General features: G+C 43.5%; 1 protein-coding gene across 1 annotated transcript in view; it reads left to right on the top strand.

Moving 5' to 3' along the window:
• The window catches only part of dok6 (docking protein 6), a 67,496-nt gene that overhangs the window by 35,849 nt on the left and 13,456 nt on the right, over positions 1–18,191 (top strand). The window contains exons 3-7 of the mRNA XM_033638316.2: positions 4,766–4,880; positions 12,305–12,424; positions 16,077–16,266; positions 16,689–16,827; positions 17,975–18,080. Coding sequence (XP_033494207.2) covers positions 4,766–4,880; positions 12,305–12,424; positions 16,077–16,266; positions 16,689–16,827; positions 17,975–18,080 — 670 coding nt within the window. The remainder of the gene's footprint in view (positions 1–4,765; positions 4,881–12,304; positions 12,425–16,076; positions 16,267–16,688; positions 16,828–17,974; positions 18,081–18,191) is intronic.

Raw genomic sequence — 18,191 nt, 5'->3', positions numbered from 1 at the left:
AAGGTTTAAATTAACATGTATTTTGCTAGCGGTTATGCCTAAGGGTATTAACGTCCGTCAACCTTTTAGTCGATCAACCTGTAGTGACCAGATTGCCATGAAATTAGAAATCAATATTCATAATCTCTGCAGTGTGATCTCTAATGATCTCGTAACACCCTGACCTTTTGTCTAATGCCACATCAGACCACCTATCATGTTTGAAGTCTGATAATGCCACTAATAAATAACACCATATATGCAGTCTCCTGTGGGTACTCATGGTCTCCAGTGGTTCTTGATTTTTAGAGCTTGTCTTCCTGAATACCAAAAGGAGATTAAACCTGGTGTGTCACTTCCCAGGGAACAGTCTCTGGCCGAGTCTAAATGCTACTGACATTGGCATGCAGAGCACATTCACCAGACAACAGCCAAGAGTTTCATTTTGCAATTTGGCCAACTGGTGGAATTAATTAGCTTTAGCTGATAAAATCTGACGCCGATGGTCGCCCACCTAAAATGAGGAGCCTGGCATTGTGTTTGGGCATTAGATGTATTCTCTTAAAACATCAGAAAACACGTTCCAGCGAGGTTATGATTTGAATTGATCTCAATGAATGTGATGCAGTAAAATGCAGCATTTTTGTAGGATTATCTTTCTCAAGGTGGGTGTTTACAATTACAAAATAAAGAATATTAAACCTATGGAGTAGATCCTGAGTACTGAGCTGTGTTACACACTCTTACCAAGAACCTTATTTTCATCTTTATATAAAAAGTTCCATCCATTGGCCACAGATGATGGAGTTAAGGATCCATTAAGACACATTTTGCAACCTTATCTTCTCCTCTGGGCCTTTCCCTCCCTTTTGAAAGTAATAATCCAGTATATATATCTCTCCCCGCCTCTTAAGCCCTTTGAAATACTCCAATTATGGCTCATTATCATGGTGAGAGGAGACGATGTTAAAGGAGTACCACCGTGAACAGTGTTTTATAGTAATGAGAGGAGATAAGAGCAGATAATAGGGGACTTTGACACCAGGTTTGCCATGTTGCTGTAGTTGGAGAGCTGATCTCGTAGTCTTTAACAGGCTGTCTGTTATCGTGTCATTATGAATTAGGTTGGGGATTTCTCAAAACTGTGGAAATTACCTCCGTCTCTCTCAGAATGCATGCATGCACAAGCTCGGAAGATGTTAAGATCCACTTTGTTAGCATCCCCCCGCTGCTACAGTACCAGCCGTGTATTGTGAATGAAGCTTCTCCCTGCCTACTGCATCATGCTGTCACACGGGGTGTTCTGTGTGGCTGTAACCCCCCCACCACCTCCTCCCAGAGGCATCCCATACACCCAGCGCCGGAGTGAGCGATGAGTGCACACATGCACCAGTGCACCTGGTAATGCATCGCCACAAAGATCAAGAAAGGTCCCGTCTGAGGGCTTCATTCAACGCTGCAGTGCTTTGGGAGGAAATAGGCTGCACTGGTGGCTGATTTACAGAATCAACACAAAGGGGATTGGCTTTCTATCCCACTTTTTTATTTCTCTCTCCATATCCCCCTTTACTCCCCCTCCGCTCCCTCTCGCTTTCTCTGTGCCTTTTTCTCTGTCTGAGAAGCGCTGGTCCACACAGTAAAACAATCCCTGAATATTTTTAGCAATATTTTTAGCCCTGTGAAAAGTTGTTTTCTTGTGTGTGTGTGCGCTACACTTCTTGAGCTCTCCTGAGCTCCTGACAGAGGCAGCTAAAGTGGAGAGATGGATCTGTATTTAAATGCCTAAACACAGTATGTGCATGTGGAAGTAGATGGTTTCAGTCACACTATAGTGCAGTTTGTCAGCTGGACCACATCTTTGGTTTTGAGAGAAATATCTCAACAACTGTTGGATATCTTGCACTGAATTTTGTGCAGAGATTCATGGTCCCCAGAGGATGAATCCTGATGACTTTGATTATCTCCTGACTTTTCCTCTAGTGGAAAGTGGCATGATGGTGCAGTGGTTGGCATTGTTGCCTCACAAGAAGAGGGTTGCTGGTTTGAACCCAGGGTGGGTTTTCTCAGGGTACTCCAGCTTCCTCCCACAGTCCAAAGACATGCAGGTTAATTGGTGACTCTAAATTGTCCGTGTGAATGTGAGTGCGAGTGGTTGTCTGTCTCTATGTGTCAGCCCTGTGATAGTCTAGCGACCTGTCCAGGGTGTACCCTGCCTCTCCCCCAGTGTCAGCTGGGATAGGCTCCAGCCCCCTCTCGACTCCCAACAGAATAAGCGGTTAAGGAAAATGAATGAAAACAAAGAATATAGCGCAGTTGGTTGGCTGGACCACATCTTTGGTTTTGAGTGAAATATCTCAACAATTGCTGGATAGCTTGCACTGAATGTTGTACAGACATTCATGTTCCCCAGAGGATGAATCCTAATGACTGATTATCCCCTGACCTTTCCTCTAGTGCCACCAGCAGGTTGACATTTCAGCCTTGTTGTGTCATATCTCAGGAGGGATTGGCAAGAAATTTGGTACCGACAATCATCTACCTCTCAGAATCTACTGTAATCACTGTATTGGTCCATTAACTTTCATCTAGCACCATCATCAAGTCAAAATTTGCCCCGTATTTTAGTGTACAACTAAATATTTGCTAACTAATAACATTTCTATCAGCCTCAATTACAGATCAGATGTTAGCATGCTAACACAGTAAACTAAAGGCCCAGACACACCAAACCAACATCAAAGAATTAGTGGCGACGAAGGCCAACTGTTGAGTCGCCTCATGTCACCTATGTCTCAGCTAAAAAGTTGCACCTGAACACACCACAAAGTCTACAGCCAACGGCCGAGTTGCATGTACATTCTGCGCCTGCGTGAGGGGAAATAACGCTGTACTCGTCATTCAAAAAGGTTTGCAAGACAGACAGGACGGATTCAAGACACCAGTTAGAAAATTAACAACACAAGCCAATGTTGAAAGAACAAATTGTGCACTAGTGAACAGAAACACAGACAATTGCAAACAGGTTTTACTACAGAGCTCAGTGGCTAAAACAAGTAATCTTGGATCATATAATGAGTTTGGTTCTATCTCATGCCCTCTTGACTAGCTGTTTGTTTGCTTTCCTCACTTCCACCTCTCTTCTCGTGCACTGAGCCAGTCAGAGTGATTGGGGCTCCAACGCTGATTCAACATGCTAAATCGGCAAAAAATAAAGCAGGTAATGACTAATTAGTGCCAACAATGCGGGACACACGATAAAAACTAGGGCGACAGATGCTCACTGACGGCCTGACATTGACCGATAGCTGACCGTCGGCTCGGTCTGTCAGAGCCCTAAGAGAACCAGCAGCGTACAGAGTACCTGCTGAACATCAGCATGTTAGCACTGGTTAGCAAGCTGACATTAGCGTATAACTTTGAGCACTGCTGTGCCTACGTAGAGCCTCACAGAGCCGCTGCTAGCTTGGCTGTAGACTCATCGTCTTCCTGGTTTGGGATTTAACTTACACCTCTGAATAAACTTGAAGGAAGATGGAGAGAGGAAGACGAGAGGAGACGAGGAATAGGTCTCATCACAAATGATTCACTTTGCTCGGACTCTCGCGCCTTGGGCTGGGAATGCACCCAAATCTCTCCCTCAGACACACGGCTTCACAAACACATACACACAAAGAGGGACTAAAACATGCACAGTTACACAAACAGAGAAGAAGATGAGAGGCTGGTGGAATTCACGTCTCAGAAATTCCCACAGTTGATGCTTGCTTTGTGTCAGTTATATGTATGAATGGCCTGCCCGAGGACAAATACATCCTGTATCCTCCTCACAGGAGGAAAAAAAATCACCTCATCTTATATAAAATATTTAGATACCATCTTTGAAGAGGATAAGAAGTTACAAATAAAAATATCTGCTGTCTTTCAATATCCATAGCCTCCTCTCCCTTCTCTCTTCCTTTTTTATTTCCTTGCTTTTAAAAGTGTCCGTGAACGCTGTGCAGAGGATGTCTGACAATAGAGGGGAAATGCATGATATGTAATGTTATCGAGCAAAGAAATCTGTGGTCCACATATGTTGGGTGCGTTATTAGGTCTGGTCTTTTAACCTTAAACAGCCATGCTTTACTATACGGGCAGTGAGCCCAGCTAATTCATTCCCAACAGTCTGGCAAAGGGCCCACAGTTAGCGCACAATGGACTACAATAATGTAATGGGCCTTATCTCCCAGGCAGAGTGAATACAGAGGAGACTGTTGAACAAAATGGCCTGTAAATGCGGGTGATATTCAATTAAATGTAATCTTCTCGTTTTTTTCCATTCACAATCAATCTCCTGGTAAAGTGATTTAGATGCTTTTGATCGCACTCCCCCTGCTATTGACTGGAAAATCAGTTTCAAGGAGAGGCACTGGGACCGTGGATGCACAGAGTATACAGTACGAGCATCAGGTCACATTTAAGTGCTTTCAGCAATACATTACACACCACTGCAGCAACCACCACGCTGCAACCAGCTGACAGTGCAGATGATTTCTTAGTTTTTAAAAAAGAGCTTTTTGTAATCAGCGGAAAAAACTGCTGTTATTTATCTGTCCCTTAAGATTTCTGTTTCACTTTGCCATCCTTTATATGCTAAGCCTCTAACTACTATTGCACTTTCAGTGAAGTCGGTGCAAGATGGCAATTAAGCCTTTGCTGCTGCTGCTGCTGCTGCTGCTGCTGCTGCTGCTCCTGGCTGTGTTCATTCAAGGTAATGTGCTGCTGCCACTCTCTCCTTCCTCTTTAGATCACTGAGCTCCATAACATCAAGAACATTACCCGGATGCCGCGGGAGACAAAAAAGCACGCTGTGGCGATCATCTTCTGTGACGACACATCCAAGACATTTGCCTGTGAATCAGGTAAGCGCCTTTTCCCCCCCAAAATTCAGATTTCATATTAGCCTGTTTAGCTACAGTGGAGCAGTGGAGTGTGGAAAGCATTGACTGCTAGGGTGTTTGTGGGATTTTTTGTTTTTTTGCATGCAAAGATGTGAATGTGTGTCAGGAGATGCCGCATGAGAAGTGGAGTGTGGTTTGCAAAAAAAGTTTGTCAAGAAGCGGAGGAGGAAACAACTTCAGTGAGAGGCAGGAAGAGAGAGGGAGAGGTGAAAGAGGCAGTGGAGAATTGGAGTTTAGCCAAGTGATGCTCATTTGCCGCTATATTAAGAAGTGGGAGGATCTGTTCCGAAATATTGATTTTCATACTGCAGGTATGAAAAACGATATTGGGCATCGTTTGCAGTGTGTTGCAACCCAATTATGGACTGTAACAATAGAGATTGCCTCTAATACGTGGACAGGAAGCCAAAGAGGCACATGATCTGCACACGGTTGGTTGGGATTCAACAGTGTGTTCTTAAGGTGCAAATAAAGGGAGCTGGCGTACAGGAAGCCGGGGGCTAGATAAGGTGGATGCAACCGATAAGCAGACGAGGATGAACGTCTCCATTTTAACTCCAGCCTCGTGGATGTGTGTGCGCACGTGTGTAGCAGTCAGCCTCAGGGGAAATATTGAACTGGGAGTGGTGAACTCTTCCTTGCCTTTACTCTGTTTTTCCATGATCACTCACTCTCTCTTCCTCTCTCTCTTGGCTCATTTCCATGCACACTGCCTCCCCCTCCACTCACACCACCATATGGATGTCTCTATCACTCTGCGTCCATGACCTCCCATAGTCCTTCACTTCCTGGAATCCCCTTACATTTACACCCCGCACTCAGCACCTGGTTTAGACATCCACATGATGACCACAGTATGAGGAAATACATGATGTTAATGATTTTCATGCAACTTGTTTTTTATTTAAAGATCCAATGTGTAGGATTTAGGGGGGTATATTAGAAATTGAATACCACCTTAAAACAAGAGTCATTATGTTTTCGGTACCTTAGAATGAGCTATTTATATCTACAGGGAGTGGGTCTTTGTCTACAGAGACAGCCATGTCGTGCCGCCTTGTTTACACACTCTGAAAATTATCTACTGGTTCAACCTAAAAAAAATTACGTTGACAATTTGCATGCATCTTTTTAAGTAGTTCCAACTCTGGCATTATTGAGTAAATCCCATGAACCTTTTATAGTCTGACAAACCAACATGATTTGCTTTGACCTTGAAAAACCTAAGCTGACCCAACTTAATATTTATCCAAAAGTTCTGTTGATATTTAGTGGTCAAACTATTTTATTTAAGGTATTCTAACTTATTTATTTTAATTCCATCCTACTCAAAAATGTTTTTTAGTTTGACTTAAACACATTAATGAAACAAACATATATTTTTTAAAAATTATTTTTTCAGGCTTTTGCCTTTAATGAACAGGACAGAGTGAAATGGGGTGAGAAAGAGAGAGCGGGGGGGTGACATGCAGCAAATGGTTGCAAGCTGGAATCGAACCTGTGACCGCTAGCTCTGACTCTAGACAGGGCTTTATGCGTATTAGCATGGCCGTCATATTCATGTCGGCAGCCCCTCCACGATGAGAGCGTCAGGGAAAACAGACTTTTTTTTTACGTGAAAGCGCTTTATTCAATGTTTTTACTGGTTTAAATAACCTAGTCTGCTAATTCTGGAAATGAAGAGACCTCAGCAGATAATTTGGCTCACGATGAAAACCTCCTGAACATTTGGAACTTATGTTATCAGAGGAAAAATGTGAGCAAAGATTTGCCAAACAGCATCGGACAAACACTGATTTGTAACATAAAACTGTTTTTACTGGTTTAATTTACTAGGGGTCTCATTAATTAAACATTGTATATGCACAAAACGAGGCCTGAAAGAGACGTACAAACAGACTTCATAGGAGAAACTTTGATGCATGCTTACGAACATTTTGGGGATGGGAAATTGACGACAGATGGTGAGGTGGAAACCTGATTGTAGAAATTGTCTAATATTTTTCGGCACACACCATTTTAGGCTTTTGTTCATGGTGTATGTCAGAGCATGTGAGCGGAGCTGAGCTGGGAGCGGAAGGATTTTGTGTTGAGCGAGGAGCGGCTATTTTTTTTAAAAGGTGGAGCGGAGCCTTATCTCTCGCTCCAATTTCGCTCCGGTCGCTCATGCCCCACCCAGAATGCATCTTTGCACCTGCTCACACCCACACTATTTTCTTTCAAAACTATGGAGTTTACTGTGTACTTCAGAAAAGCAACTGAGAAGAGAAGCAGCGGTGCCTTGGAGAACGGTCCCTAACTGCGGGGAGAGGCGAGAGGGCTTCCCTGGAGGTCGGCCGCTTAACTCTGTCCGTCTCCTCTACACTTTGACTTATTTCCACCCTGCCGACAGCGGTACCGTGTAGAACGGTCCCTAACTGCGGGGAGAGGGCTTCCCCAGAGAATCTACCAAGCTCATGTTTTATTTGTGAATAGAAGATTACAGGTTAGGGTAGTACGACACAGTTTTTTTGAGAGGAGTGGTGAGCGAGTGGAGCGGGATAAAATTTATGATGGAGTGGAGCGGAGCAGAGCTAAGAATGCGCTTACGTACATTTTTAGTATGGATCCTGTGCATTGTTTTATAAATGAGAACTCTGGTCTGTTTGTTTTAGAGATGAAGAGAAGTCAGTGGATAATTCGGCTCACGATGAAAACCTTCTGAACATTTGGAACCTATGTTATCAGAGGAAAAATGTGAGCAAAAAAGCTGGTGCTGGACTAGTGGCCCGTCTTCCATTTGCCAGATAGCATCAGAGAAACATTATTAGCGTTTTTACCGGTTTAAATCACCTGGTCCGTTTGTTTTGAGGAGGAGGAGACCTGTGGATAATTTGGCCTCAGATAATCAGATAATCTGCCCACGATAAAAACCTCCTGAGCAACAAACACTGAAGCAATTCTAAACAAGTTTAGCTGGTTGCAATCCTCACTGCTGGATGCCGCTAAATCCCCCTAAATCTTACACACTGGACCTTTAAGTTATGTTTTTAAAAAGTCGTAAGTCCAGAAAGGAGGTTGCCATCTATTTTAGTAGTAAAATACTTTATTTTTCTGCTTTCTAGGACCTTTTGTGATGATAGTGAAAGAGTACAAATGTACTCCAGAGCTGAATTATTTGCCAGGTCCAGCTGGGTCAGGTTACATGAGAGCTTACCTACATCAGATGCTAATTTGGCACGCAGTCTTCCCACTACTGTGCAATGTCAATGGGAGTTTGGATCTCAAAACTGAACCTGGCAGTTAGAAAGCAAATTTCAAACTTACTTGAGGGCTGCCATCCAAACGAAGCCAAATAGTTTTGAAGTGGTGACTGTTTTTGTTGTTGTTGTTTTTTAAGAGAAAAAAAGGGAGCAATAAGGCTTTATGATGATATCCTGACATGTTATTTTTAAAAATAACCTTCTGATGCCTGCATCCACGCGGTGGCATGTTGTGTAGTGTTAATGAAACGCTGAACAAAAGACAGTAACAGAGCTTACATTTTTTTGACAGGTGTGCTTTGGGTGCATCTGTCAAAATATGCATAAAGAGATAAAGACAGTGTGACCTGCAGATTGAATAATGTGTCAACTGCGTACGATTGTACTCCATCCTGACAGTCTCCTGATTGGGCCTCATTCTGTTGTTCTCCTGCAACAAAAAAAATGCTACTCCATCCTATTCTATCACACACCTATACCTCCGCACACACAGAGACATCCTCCTACCATATTTCTTCATGCATGGCACATAGACGAGCGAGGCTGCCTCTGCGCTGATGAAGTGTTTGTTTAGCCGATTTTCCACTCACTGGCCTTAAAAGTGTGGGAGTTTAGAGGCACTCAAAGGCCATGGCAACTCTGAATGAGAAAGCCGAATCTGGGGAGGCATGAGCAAGGAGCTAAAGTGCAGAGCTGCTGCCTCTCAGTGTGTGTGTGTGTGTGTGTGTGTGAGTGTGAGTGTGCATCTGTATTTCTGCTTTCTGTTGTGTGAATGAAGTGCTTGAGGCAGCGGCAGACCTTTCTTTCACCCTGCAAAGTTGTGTAGATCTGTCCCATTGGACACTACAGTTGATCTGACAAACAGGCTGTCAGCTATCACACAAGCTAGTTTCAAGTGAATGGAGTGAAAATACTTCCACACACACACACGCACATATGTTACACAAGCACGCATTCACCTTTAGATTAATAGACACAGAAACACTCTGCTGTTCAAGTGCTTCCATAAGTGTGTCTGTACACATCACTGGCCATAGTTAACATATCCCAGAATTCCACAGGGCCTGGAGTTAAGGAGCTTCAGAAAGATAACCAACTCCAGCATTTGCCTCATTTCATACCTCAGTGACTCTCACTGAAAGCTCACATAAGACAATTGGAAATCCTCTCTATTGTAAATACTGTTTTTTCCTGACTTAACAGGAAGGTGAAATGGTGTTCACAAACAACAGACTGCTGCAGAGACATCCTTATTTGACTTGTGAAATCATCTGTCTCCACTTAGCCTCTAATTAAAACATTTAATTTTACAATGAATGCCACCCCCCTCCTTTATGCTGTACTGTAGATATAATTCCTCAAGATTGATGCTTTAATAATCATATAATCGTAGTTGTTCTGCTTTATTCTATACAATGAGCGCTTAAACAAATAGTTCCATGTTGCTTCATTTGCTTTCTTGCAGAGTTTAATGATAACACTGTCATCAAGGGCATAGGATTGGTTTCAACATTTGGGGGGGTGGAAATTTTCAAACACTTAATTTCCTGCATTCTGGTGATTTTTTGTGCACCAATTTGTGCCTTTTCTGCATCAAATTATAGTGTAAATGTCTTTCATTTTGTCAAAAAAATCCTCTGCTACCTCTATGTTTTTATAGGGGATGGACAAATGCACATGTTCTAAATATTGAGGGGCAGGGGTGTCGTAGTGGCGGCAAAAGTGGGACTGAATACCCAGGGCCCATGTGGGAGGGGGGCCTTTGAAAAGCCTGCAGTAAAAAGTTTAGTTCGCAACTTTATGTATTTATTTATTTTTATTTTTTTTAGTAATTAGTGCCATAACTAAATTAAAATTTCAAAAAATTAGAAACACTTATATCCATTGCAAGGCATCATAATGGATGTAGTGACAGAGACATGTGCTTTTTTTCTTGAGAGGTCACTATGTTTGAATAGTTTTTGTACAGTATTATATGTTGTATTTGTTGCATTTTAAATGTGTTTTTATTTGCTGCCACTTTCGGCCAGGTCTCTCTTGTAACAGATATTTTCAATCTCAATGGGACTTCCTGGTTAAATAAAGCTTAATTAAAAAAAATAAAAATAAAAATTGGCTGAATAAATTAGTTTAAAGGCCGAACTTTGTATAAAAGAAATAGTGGGGAGCTCTCTGAGGCTCCTCTCACCCCATAAGGACGCAGAATGGTTTAGTCCAGCCTTACACTAGGATTTTTTTTTCTCCAAATGTAGCTAAAGCCGAGTGAGCGACTGCTCTTAACATACATTGTCATGTTTTTCCCCCATGAAAAGGAGATCAGAGAAAGCAAACTAAGGCCATGTTCACACGAAAACGATCCACTGAAAAACGAATAATTTCTCATTTTCGTTTTGAAAAAAGTTCCGCGTTTAGACGACAACGTTTTGATAACAATCGCCGTGCACACGGATCCACAAAAATGACCAAAAACGCTGCAGTATACATGCCAGGCCAGAAGCTGGCGGTGTGACGCTTATGCTTCCCTCTACACAGCGGCGATGTATAAAAAACGATTGTCTGGTGGAGTTGCTACAGTAAATCTACACTATGATGGGGAAGTGTTGATAAATTCAACAGGGTGAGCGGCACAAACAGAGCTCGGGACCACCATGTTGTAACGGTCAACTTTCTCGTGCATGCCTAGTGACTGGAAGCGTAATGCGCATGTGCGTAAAGTCTCCGTTTTCAGAGTAACTGCATATTGCAAGTTTACATGACAACAGAGACGGTGCTGTTTCCAAAGAATTGCACTCTGGAACCCGTTTTCAAAATGTTGTGTTTTCAGGCACCCAAAACGCCACTGTTGTGTAAACAGTCGGCCAAAACCAAACTAAAGTTTACCATTTTCAGTTGAAATCGTTGTCGTATAAATGGGACCTGACTTTGTAAAATAAAAAAAGGTGTGAAAAGGTTCAGAAGGTGCGTGAGAGAGACATAACAACAGGGGGCCCACAAAAACTGCAGGGGCCCAGAATATGGTGCCACACCCCTGTTGAGGGGAACATGTCACCTGCGTCTCCCCCAAAGTCTACTCTTATGACTCTCATATCATAGCTTTTACCAGTGGTTCCCAACTGGCGGATGGGGGTCCAAAAGTGGGGTCGCAGGTCCATTCTAAATGGACCGCAAGTAACTCACAAGTGCTGTTTCCTGCTGTAGAGTGAGTGACTAAGGAACACCTACTTAACACAGACAGCAAACTAGCTTGATGACATGGCCAAACACAAGTATGAAGCTGAATGTATTAAATTGTGTGGACCTTAAACTAATGACTAATGAAATCTGGACCCTGTGGCTGGACCAGTTGGGAACCAGTGGCCGACACTAGATACGCAGCTACTTCCAACAGTCCCTAACCCCTTTAGAACCCCCAACATGTTGTGCTCCGGCTTCAGTAGTGATTAATCAAGCAAGAAATAATGTGTTAATTAGTGAGCTGTTTCTGGTGTGCAGATTTGTTACCAGGCTCTCTGTTACACCCTTGTGCTAAGCTAAGCTAAGTGGCTACTCACGCTAGCCTCCTATTTAACGCACAGACATCAGCGTGGTGTCAGTTATCTCATCCAAATTTCGATACCAAAGCAAATAAGTGTGTATTTTCCTCTCACCATTTCATTCTGTTCAAATATTTATTTTTTTTTTCATTTCATTTCCTGTCCACTTAACAAGCAGCTTCAGTTTGGAAAATAGCTTATTGATCGTCTGAATAGGTGATCACCAGTTTCATTTTCGGCTGTGGCCACTTTGTTCCAGCAGAACTACTTATAATGTGCAGCCTTAGAACTGAGTATTGGCAAAGGAGAGGGAGGAGAAACCTCGCTTTCATCTGTCTTTGGCTGTTGCTGAACCCACCTCCTCTTTTAATCTGCACCCAATCGATTGGATTGATTTCCCCCCCCCCCCGGTTACTGTTAGCAGTACTCATGTTCTGAACATGCAGCATTTTATTCTGAAATTCCTTCGTTGATTTATGTGCATGTGTAAACACTAAAGGCACAGTTGTTGTAGTATGATCTGTGTTTTATTAGGTCTGGATATGGAGGAGGTGTGTGTGTGTGTGTGTTTGATGGTGGACATGCCTTAATGCTGTGCCGCTGTGTGCAGAGCTGGATGCAGAGGAATGGTGTAAGCTGCTGTGCGTGGAGTGCCTGGGCAGCCGTCTCAACGACATCAGCCTGGGAGAGCCAGACCTGTTAGCGGCGGGGGTGCAGCGGGAGCAGAACGGTGAGTGCCCAATTAGTCCCTGCTAACACAGACAGCCATTCAGGGTCAATCTCTCACACTCAGCTCGCCACCAAGCAGTTAGCGGTTGCAGTCCAGGCCCGCATGTGTTAATGCAACTGAGTCCTCAGAGGGTTAGGAGAGCAGAACAGCCACTGTCCAATTAGGCCAATATCTGATCTGAAGTCCCCTGTAACAGTCTTTAGCTACATTAGCACATGTTGGTTCAACTTCAGAGGTACATTCAGATGTGTGTGTGTTGAAAGAAACCTGTGTGTGTGTGAGTTAGAGCACAGGTCACAGGCTGTGGTCGGGGCTCTGTTCCAGCCCTAATGAGAAGTGCTGTGCATCACTGGCTTCCCTCATAATGAAGCTTGTCACAGAGATGGATGAGATTATGGCTCCTAAAGCCATGTGAAATAAATGTGCTTCCCCACATATTCCACTCACAGGAAATGGAAATGGAAAAGAGAGGAGACAACAGGGCGCTGCTATCACACTGGAGCTCATTCTCTGTGTAATTTGTAAACTCGCAGAGGAAATTGAAAAGGCAACAGGCAAAGAAGAGCAGTTTAAAGTTGTAAAAGGGCGAGTAATTGAAAAGAATCTGCCGTCATTTCAGCCCATTTCATTTCACCGCAGCCGTGAAGTGAAATTATATTCTTCAACATAACTTGGCCACATTTTTTTTAAAAGATATCAATACACATTTTTTTTTGACTGAGCTGACTGAACTGTAACAACACAATTCCTCTCCCTTCTGTTGTGGTAGAAGTTTGGTCCTCGTGCAAAAGTTGCAGCAGTGTGTTACGGAGACACACTGAGCCAGTGCCTCTCTGCTGCCTGGATGACTGAAGGAAACAAGAGGCTTCGGCCTGCAACCATGTTTCAATTAGTAGCCCTCCCCAAACAGCAGGGGCCGATAATTAGATCAGAGTTCATTTTCACTGTCCCTAAAAATACGCCACACTATGACATTGCCATTTTCTATCCACTGCAGACACATGGCTTATTTTGAATCATTAAGCGTAATTAGTGAGAACTAATTTAGATTATGGAGAACTCGCTCCCTCTCTGTCTCTCCTCCTCTCTTCCTCTCTGTCTGCCTCAGAGAGTTAGTTTAATGTGAATGGGCAGATTTGGCTCCTTGATCCCAGTCTAGCTGACTGGATGGCTACTTAGACCCACTGCAGGTGAAGTCAGGTAAAGTGCTTTTTAAAATACCCTTTTTAAAGGGTTGTTGTACTCTACTTGGCACTGTGCTCCTGGGAACACTCAGAGCTTTAGAAATGGGTTCATACTTTTGCCCTGATCTATGCCTCGCCACTATTCCTAATGCCGGCCTTACACCAAATGACCTGAGATGCGATCACACGGTCGCAGACAATTTTTCAGAGTTGGAATATAATCATGAGAGTTTTACCTCAGTTGGTGCACGCTCCTGTGATTTCAATCCTTTTGTCTAAGGTGGTCATAAAACTCAGTCTGAGCTGTCTTAAGTCTTTTTATCATCTTGACGTTGAAAATCACACGTTTAATGTTATCGTAAATTTTTTGTCTTGGCCCACACAAAAACTGGAGCTCAGTGATGTGAGCAGCAACCATTAGCTGTGGTCTCTCCAGAACCAAACAAAAGCAGCAGAACTGGGTAGACATTAAATATGGAGGGGACTCTAGGGAGGTGCAAGAACATGAACACGTCTCTGTTCTCTTGGACTGTAGAAAAGGAGGAGAAACTGGTGGAGTTGTGGGGTAAACAAGTATGTTTTTAAATTGGTGTGTACCTCACCCACCAACCAGTACTCATTTCAGTGAGAAATTTTAGTTCAGTCAGGACCACTTTAGTCAAAGAAAACTTTATTTCCATTTGCAATATTATATTTGGCAGTGTGGCTCTGTTCTGGGGCCTCTTTGCTTTTCCTAGGCTTACGCAGAAAGACTAAGGTGGAGAGAGCACACCTCTCCGCCCTTACATGCGCCTGTATGGAAAGTCTTAAGGCAGAGAGCACACCTGTCTGCCCTTCCATGCGCAAACAAGAAAAGCCTGGGGCAGAGGGAGCAAACCTCCCTGCCCTTCCATTCGCCTACACGGACAGCCTCAGAGTGCTTTCAGACCTAGAGTTTTCTTGCTTTGGTCCAAATCAGGGACTGATTGTGTTACCAAGTTGCATAATTGCCCAGAGTTGGTTCGTGTTCTCACGGCAGCATTTACAAGCGGACCAGAACAAATGCCTTGCGCGATAAGCTGCTCCTGATTGGTCAGAATTTCCATGTGGGAAAAATCCAGGAAGTAAACAAAACGTTGAAGAAGAGTACACTTGCAAGATAAACATGACACTTACTAATGTCACAATGGAGGGACAACTACACAGGTTGATTTTAGCGCTGCTCATCGTGGACTATATTGCTGTCATTGTTCATTTTAGTCAAACCATACAGTTTGAAAACGAGGCGCGGCTCCAACTAGAAAACAATGTTTTGATGCATTGGATGTGCTGAATGTGCATATTAAGGCAGTACAGGAGGAGGTGCACATTAATAATCCTCCAGGACTGTAACATGCTCATGTTTAACCCAAACAATGTGTCATGTGACTGCAGTTGGTTCAGATTGAGATCGGAACACGTTCTCACCACAAACTAACTGCACCAGAGTTTATTTGTAACTGGACCGAGACCACCTCTTCAATAGAGTCTAAGTCCGGTTTATTTGGTGCACACCAAATGAACTTGAATTTGATTCAACCAAACCATACAGGGCAGGTGTGAAAGCACTCTAAGGCAGGGAGAGCAGCAGCATCCCTACAGTTCTGTGTTTTTGCGGACACTAAAGGAATTGTTAACATGTCATATTTCTTAAAGGGAATTTGGTGTAATAGCAGCACTAAAAACTTATATTATCTTTAGATGCAAGAGGGTGTCAGACTTTAGTCCTTTAAAAGTCTTCTATGGCATGTTGGGCGTAAGACTTCATGGCTTGGTTTTTGTCCTGCACATGCAGTGTGAATTGTGGGACCTCATACACACAGTTGTGTGCCTTTGTCCAATCAATGCAGTTTGCCACAGGTGGACTCCAATCAAGTTCAAGACACATCTTGGGGATAATTAAAGCAAACAGGATGCACCTGACCACAATCTGAAGTGCCACAGCAAAGAGTCTGAATACCTAATAAGAGATTTTAGTTTTTGTTCTTTAATAAATGTGCAAAAATGTCTAGAAACATACTTTCACTTTGTCATTTTGGGTTATTTAGTGTAGATAGATGGGCAAAAATGGCAATTTTATCCATTTAAAATTACATCTACAACACAATAAAATGCGCAGAGAGTGAAGGGGTCTGAATACGTTCTGTCAGGCTTTGTCCTAATTTCCCTGAAAACATTTCACAGTGTGTCCTGATGATTATCGAAGGTAACAGGTCAATGTTTCTGGAAAGAGATGTATCGTTTAAATGTCAGCTTTAAGTGCTGCAAGTGCCAAAAGTAAAATTCTATTCACCTCCATTGTGCTGAGATAGAGGCATACGTCTTGAAACGTGGACAAAACCAAAACTATTGTGACCCAACCCCTTAACACTGGATGTAAATAGCCATCTCAGAGTTCACAGTTTGCCACTGTTCCCTTTTTAAAATCGGCTTTTTGTGAATCTTTCCAGAGCGTTTCAACGTGTACCTAATGCCCACCCCAAATCTGGACATCTACGGGGAGTGCACCATGCAGATCACCCACGAAAACATCTACTTGTGGGACATTCACAACGCACGCCTCAAACTTGTCATGTGGCCCCTCAGCTCCCTGCGCAGATATGGACGAGACTCCACCTGGTTCACTTTTGAGTCCGGAAGGTGTGTGTGTGCATGAGGATAAGTGCTTGTGTTGTTTTGTGTGTGTCAGTGATTGAAATGTTAGCGGTGGGAGGGGTAGAAAAAAAAAACTTTTGGAAATGTCATAAAAACTTCAACAAAGCAACTTTGGATATCGAAAACATCCCAGGATATCAGCATTTGCCGCAGAGCCCTTCAGGCATTGATGTGACAGGTGCCTCTGTGAATGTGTGTCTTTGTTTGTGTACCATATCTACTCACGCATGTGTGTGTGTGTGTGTGCGTGTGTGTGTGTGTGTTTGACTTCAGTGGGCTATTATATCAATGCGCCTCCCTGTAAGTGCACATTCAAGCATGCATTTTTGTAAATCAGCAATCCAAGAGTGAGCACGATCAAAGCGTGTGCACTTCTCTCTGTCTCTGTGTGTGTGTTCCTGGCGCAGGATGTGTGACACAGGAGAGGGTTTGTTCACGTTCCAGACGCGGGAGGGGGAGATGATCTACCAGCGGGTCCACTCGGCCACGCTGGCCATTGCCCAGCAGCATGAGAGGATGATGGAGGAGATGGAGAAGAGCTCCCAGGTACATTTTTACATTTTTGCTTGTTTGTCTGAATCACCCACAGCAGCTCGCAACGAGGCCATCGGTTTTATTCTTGTGCTGCCAACATTACAAACAGCTAATAATGAGCGCAAGTGTCAGCACGCCATCGTTCCGGGGATAATTATTGAATGCATGCAAAGCGTGCGTCACATACGGCTATTCCTAATCCTGGAAGAAACACAGAGCAAGACTCATGTGTACAAAGACTGCATCCGTACACAAATATTAAAATATACATCTATTTTTTTGTTTAAAAATGTCTGTATTATTTCACTGGTTTCTTTGTTTGGTTTAGGCGGATCAAACTACAATGCCACTGAGGCTGTTCACAGAATTATTTTTAGAAACCAACGAACACAAAGGCAATAAATCATGATTTTCACACACAACGTTCCCACACACACACACACACATAAGAATACACTTTTCTCTCAACGTACCGCTGCCCAGTCTTTCCCCAAAGAGCCGCCTTGGACCAGGAGCCCTCTTGACACCCCACGGTCTTGGCCTCCGCTCCCTCCTTCCATCACAACACCCGTCCATCCCTTCCTTCCTCCCTCCTTCCTTCCGTCCTTCCTCCCCTCCCCTCCCCACTATCATCTGTATTCTTTATTTATGTAGGCCTGCCTAGTGTTTGATGAGCCTTGACCATATGGCCATGCTCTTGGACCCCACCATTTGGGAACGTTTCCAAATGCAGCATTTACCCTCAGCTCTATAAATCACACGGATAGCTACACAAAACTGACCACTCGCTGCCACAGAGTGGGTAAGAAAATGCAGATTCACTCGGCTTCACTCTGCTCCTTTCTCTAAAATATTGGCGTTTTTCATATATTTCCAGAAGTAGCCTGGTTCTACGATGAAGCCTTTAGTTTCACACCACAAATAAAACTCTAAAACACATCAGCCAGCACCACAACAATAATCATGATCCCAAATGAATCCTCATCTCGCCCGCCAAACAGCCATCCAGAGTGGAAACATGCCATTCAACCGGCAATATACCGAACTATGAGCACTTTCTGTTTACTGACACACCCAGAGCAATTTCCCCTGTTGTGAGTGACTGACTGAGAGTGACAGGAAGTGAGAGACACTGTAAGCTTTCTCTGTCTTGTTTCAGATCCACCCCAGAGAGACGCTAACCAAGTCCATCTCCCTGCCACGCAGCGCCTACTGGCAGCACATCACGCGTCAGAACAGTGTGGGAGATCTCTACAGTTACCAAGGTACAGGCATGCAGTCACTAATTATCATATGCACGGTGTTGCTATTTCTTTACCTGCCTATCAGTGGTAATGTGTGGAGCGCTGTGGAAGAGGTGGAGGACAGACAGGTAG

Source organism: Epinephelus lanceolatus, chromosome 20, assembly GCF_041903045.1.
Source record: "Epinephelus lanceolatus isolate andai-2023 chromosome 20, ASM4190304v1, whole genome shotgun sequence".
Taxonomy (NCBI): Eukaryota; Metazoa; Chordata; class Actinopteri; order Perciformes; family Serranidae; genus Epinephelus; species Epinephelus lanceolatus.
This window is presented reverse-complemented; position numbering and strand designations above follow the sequence as displayed.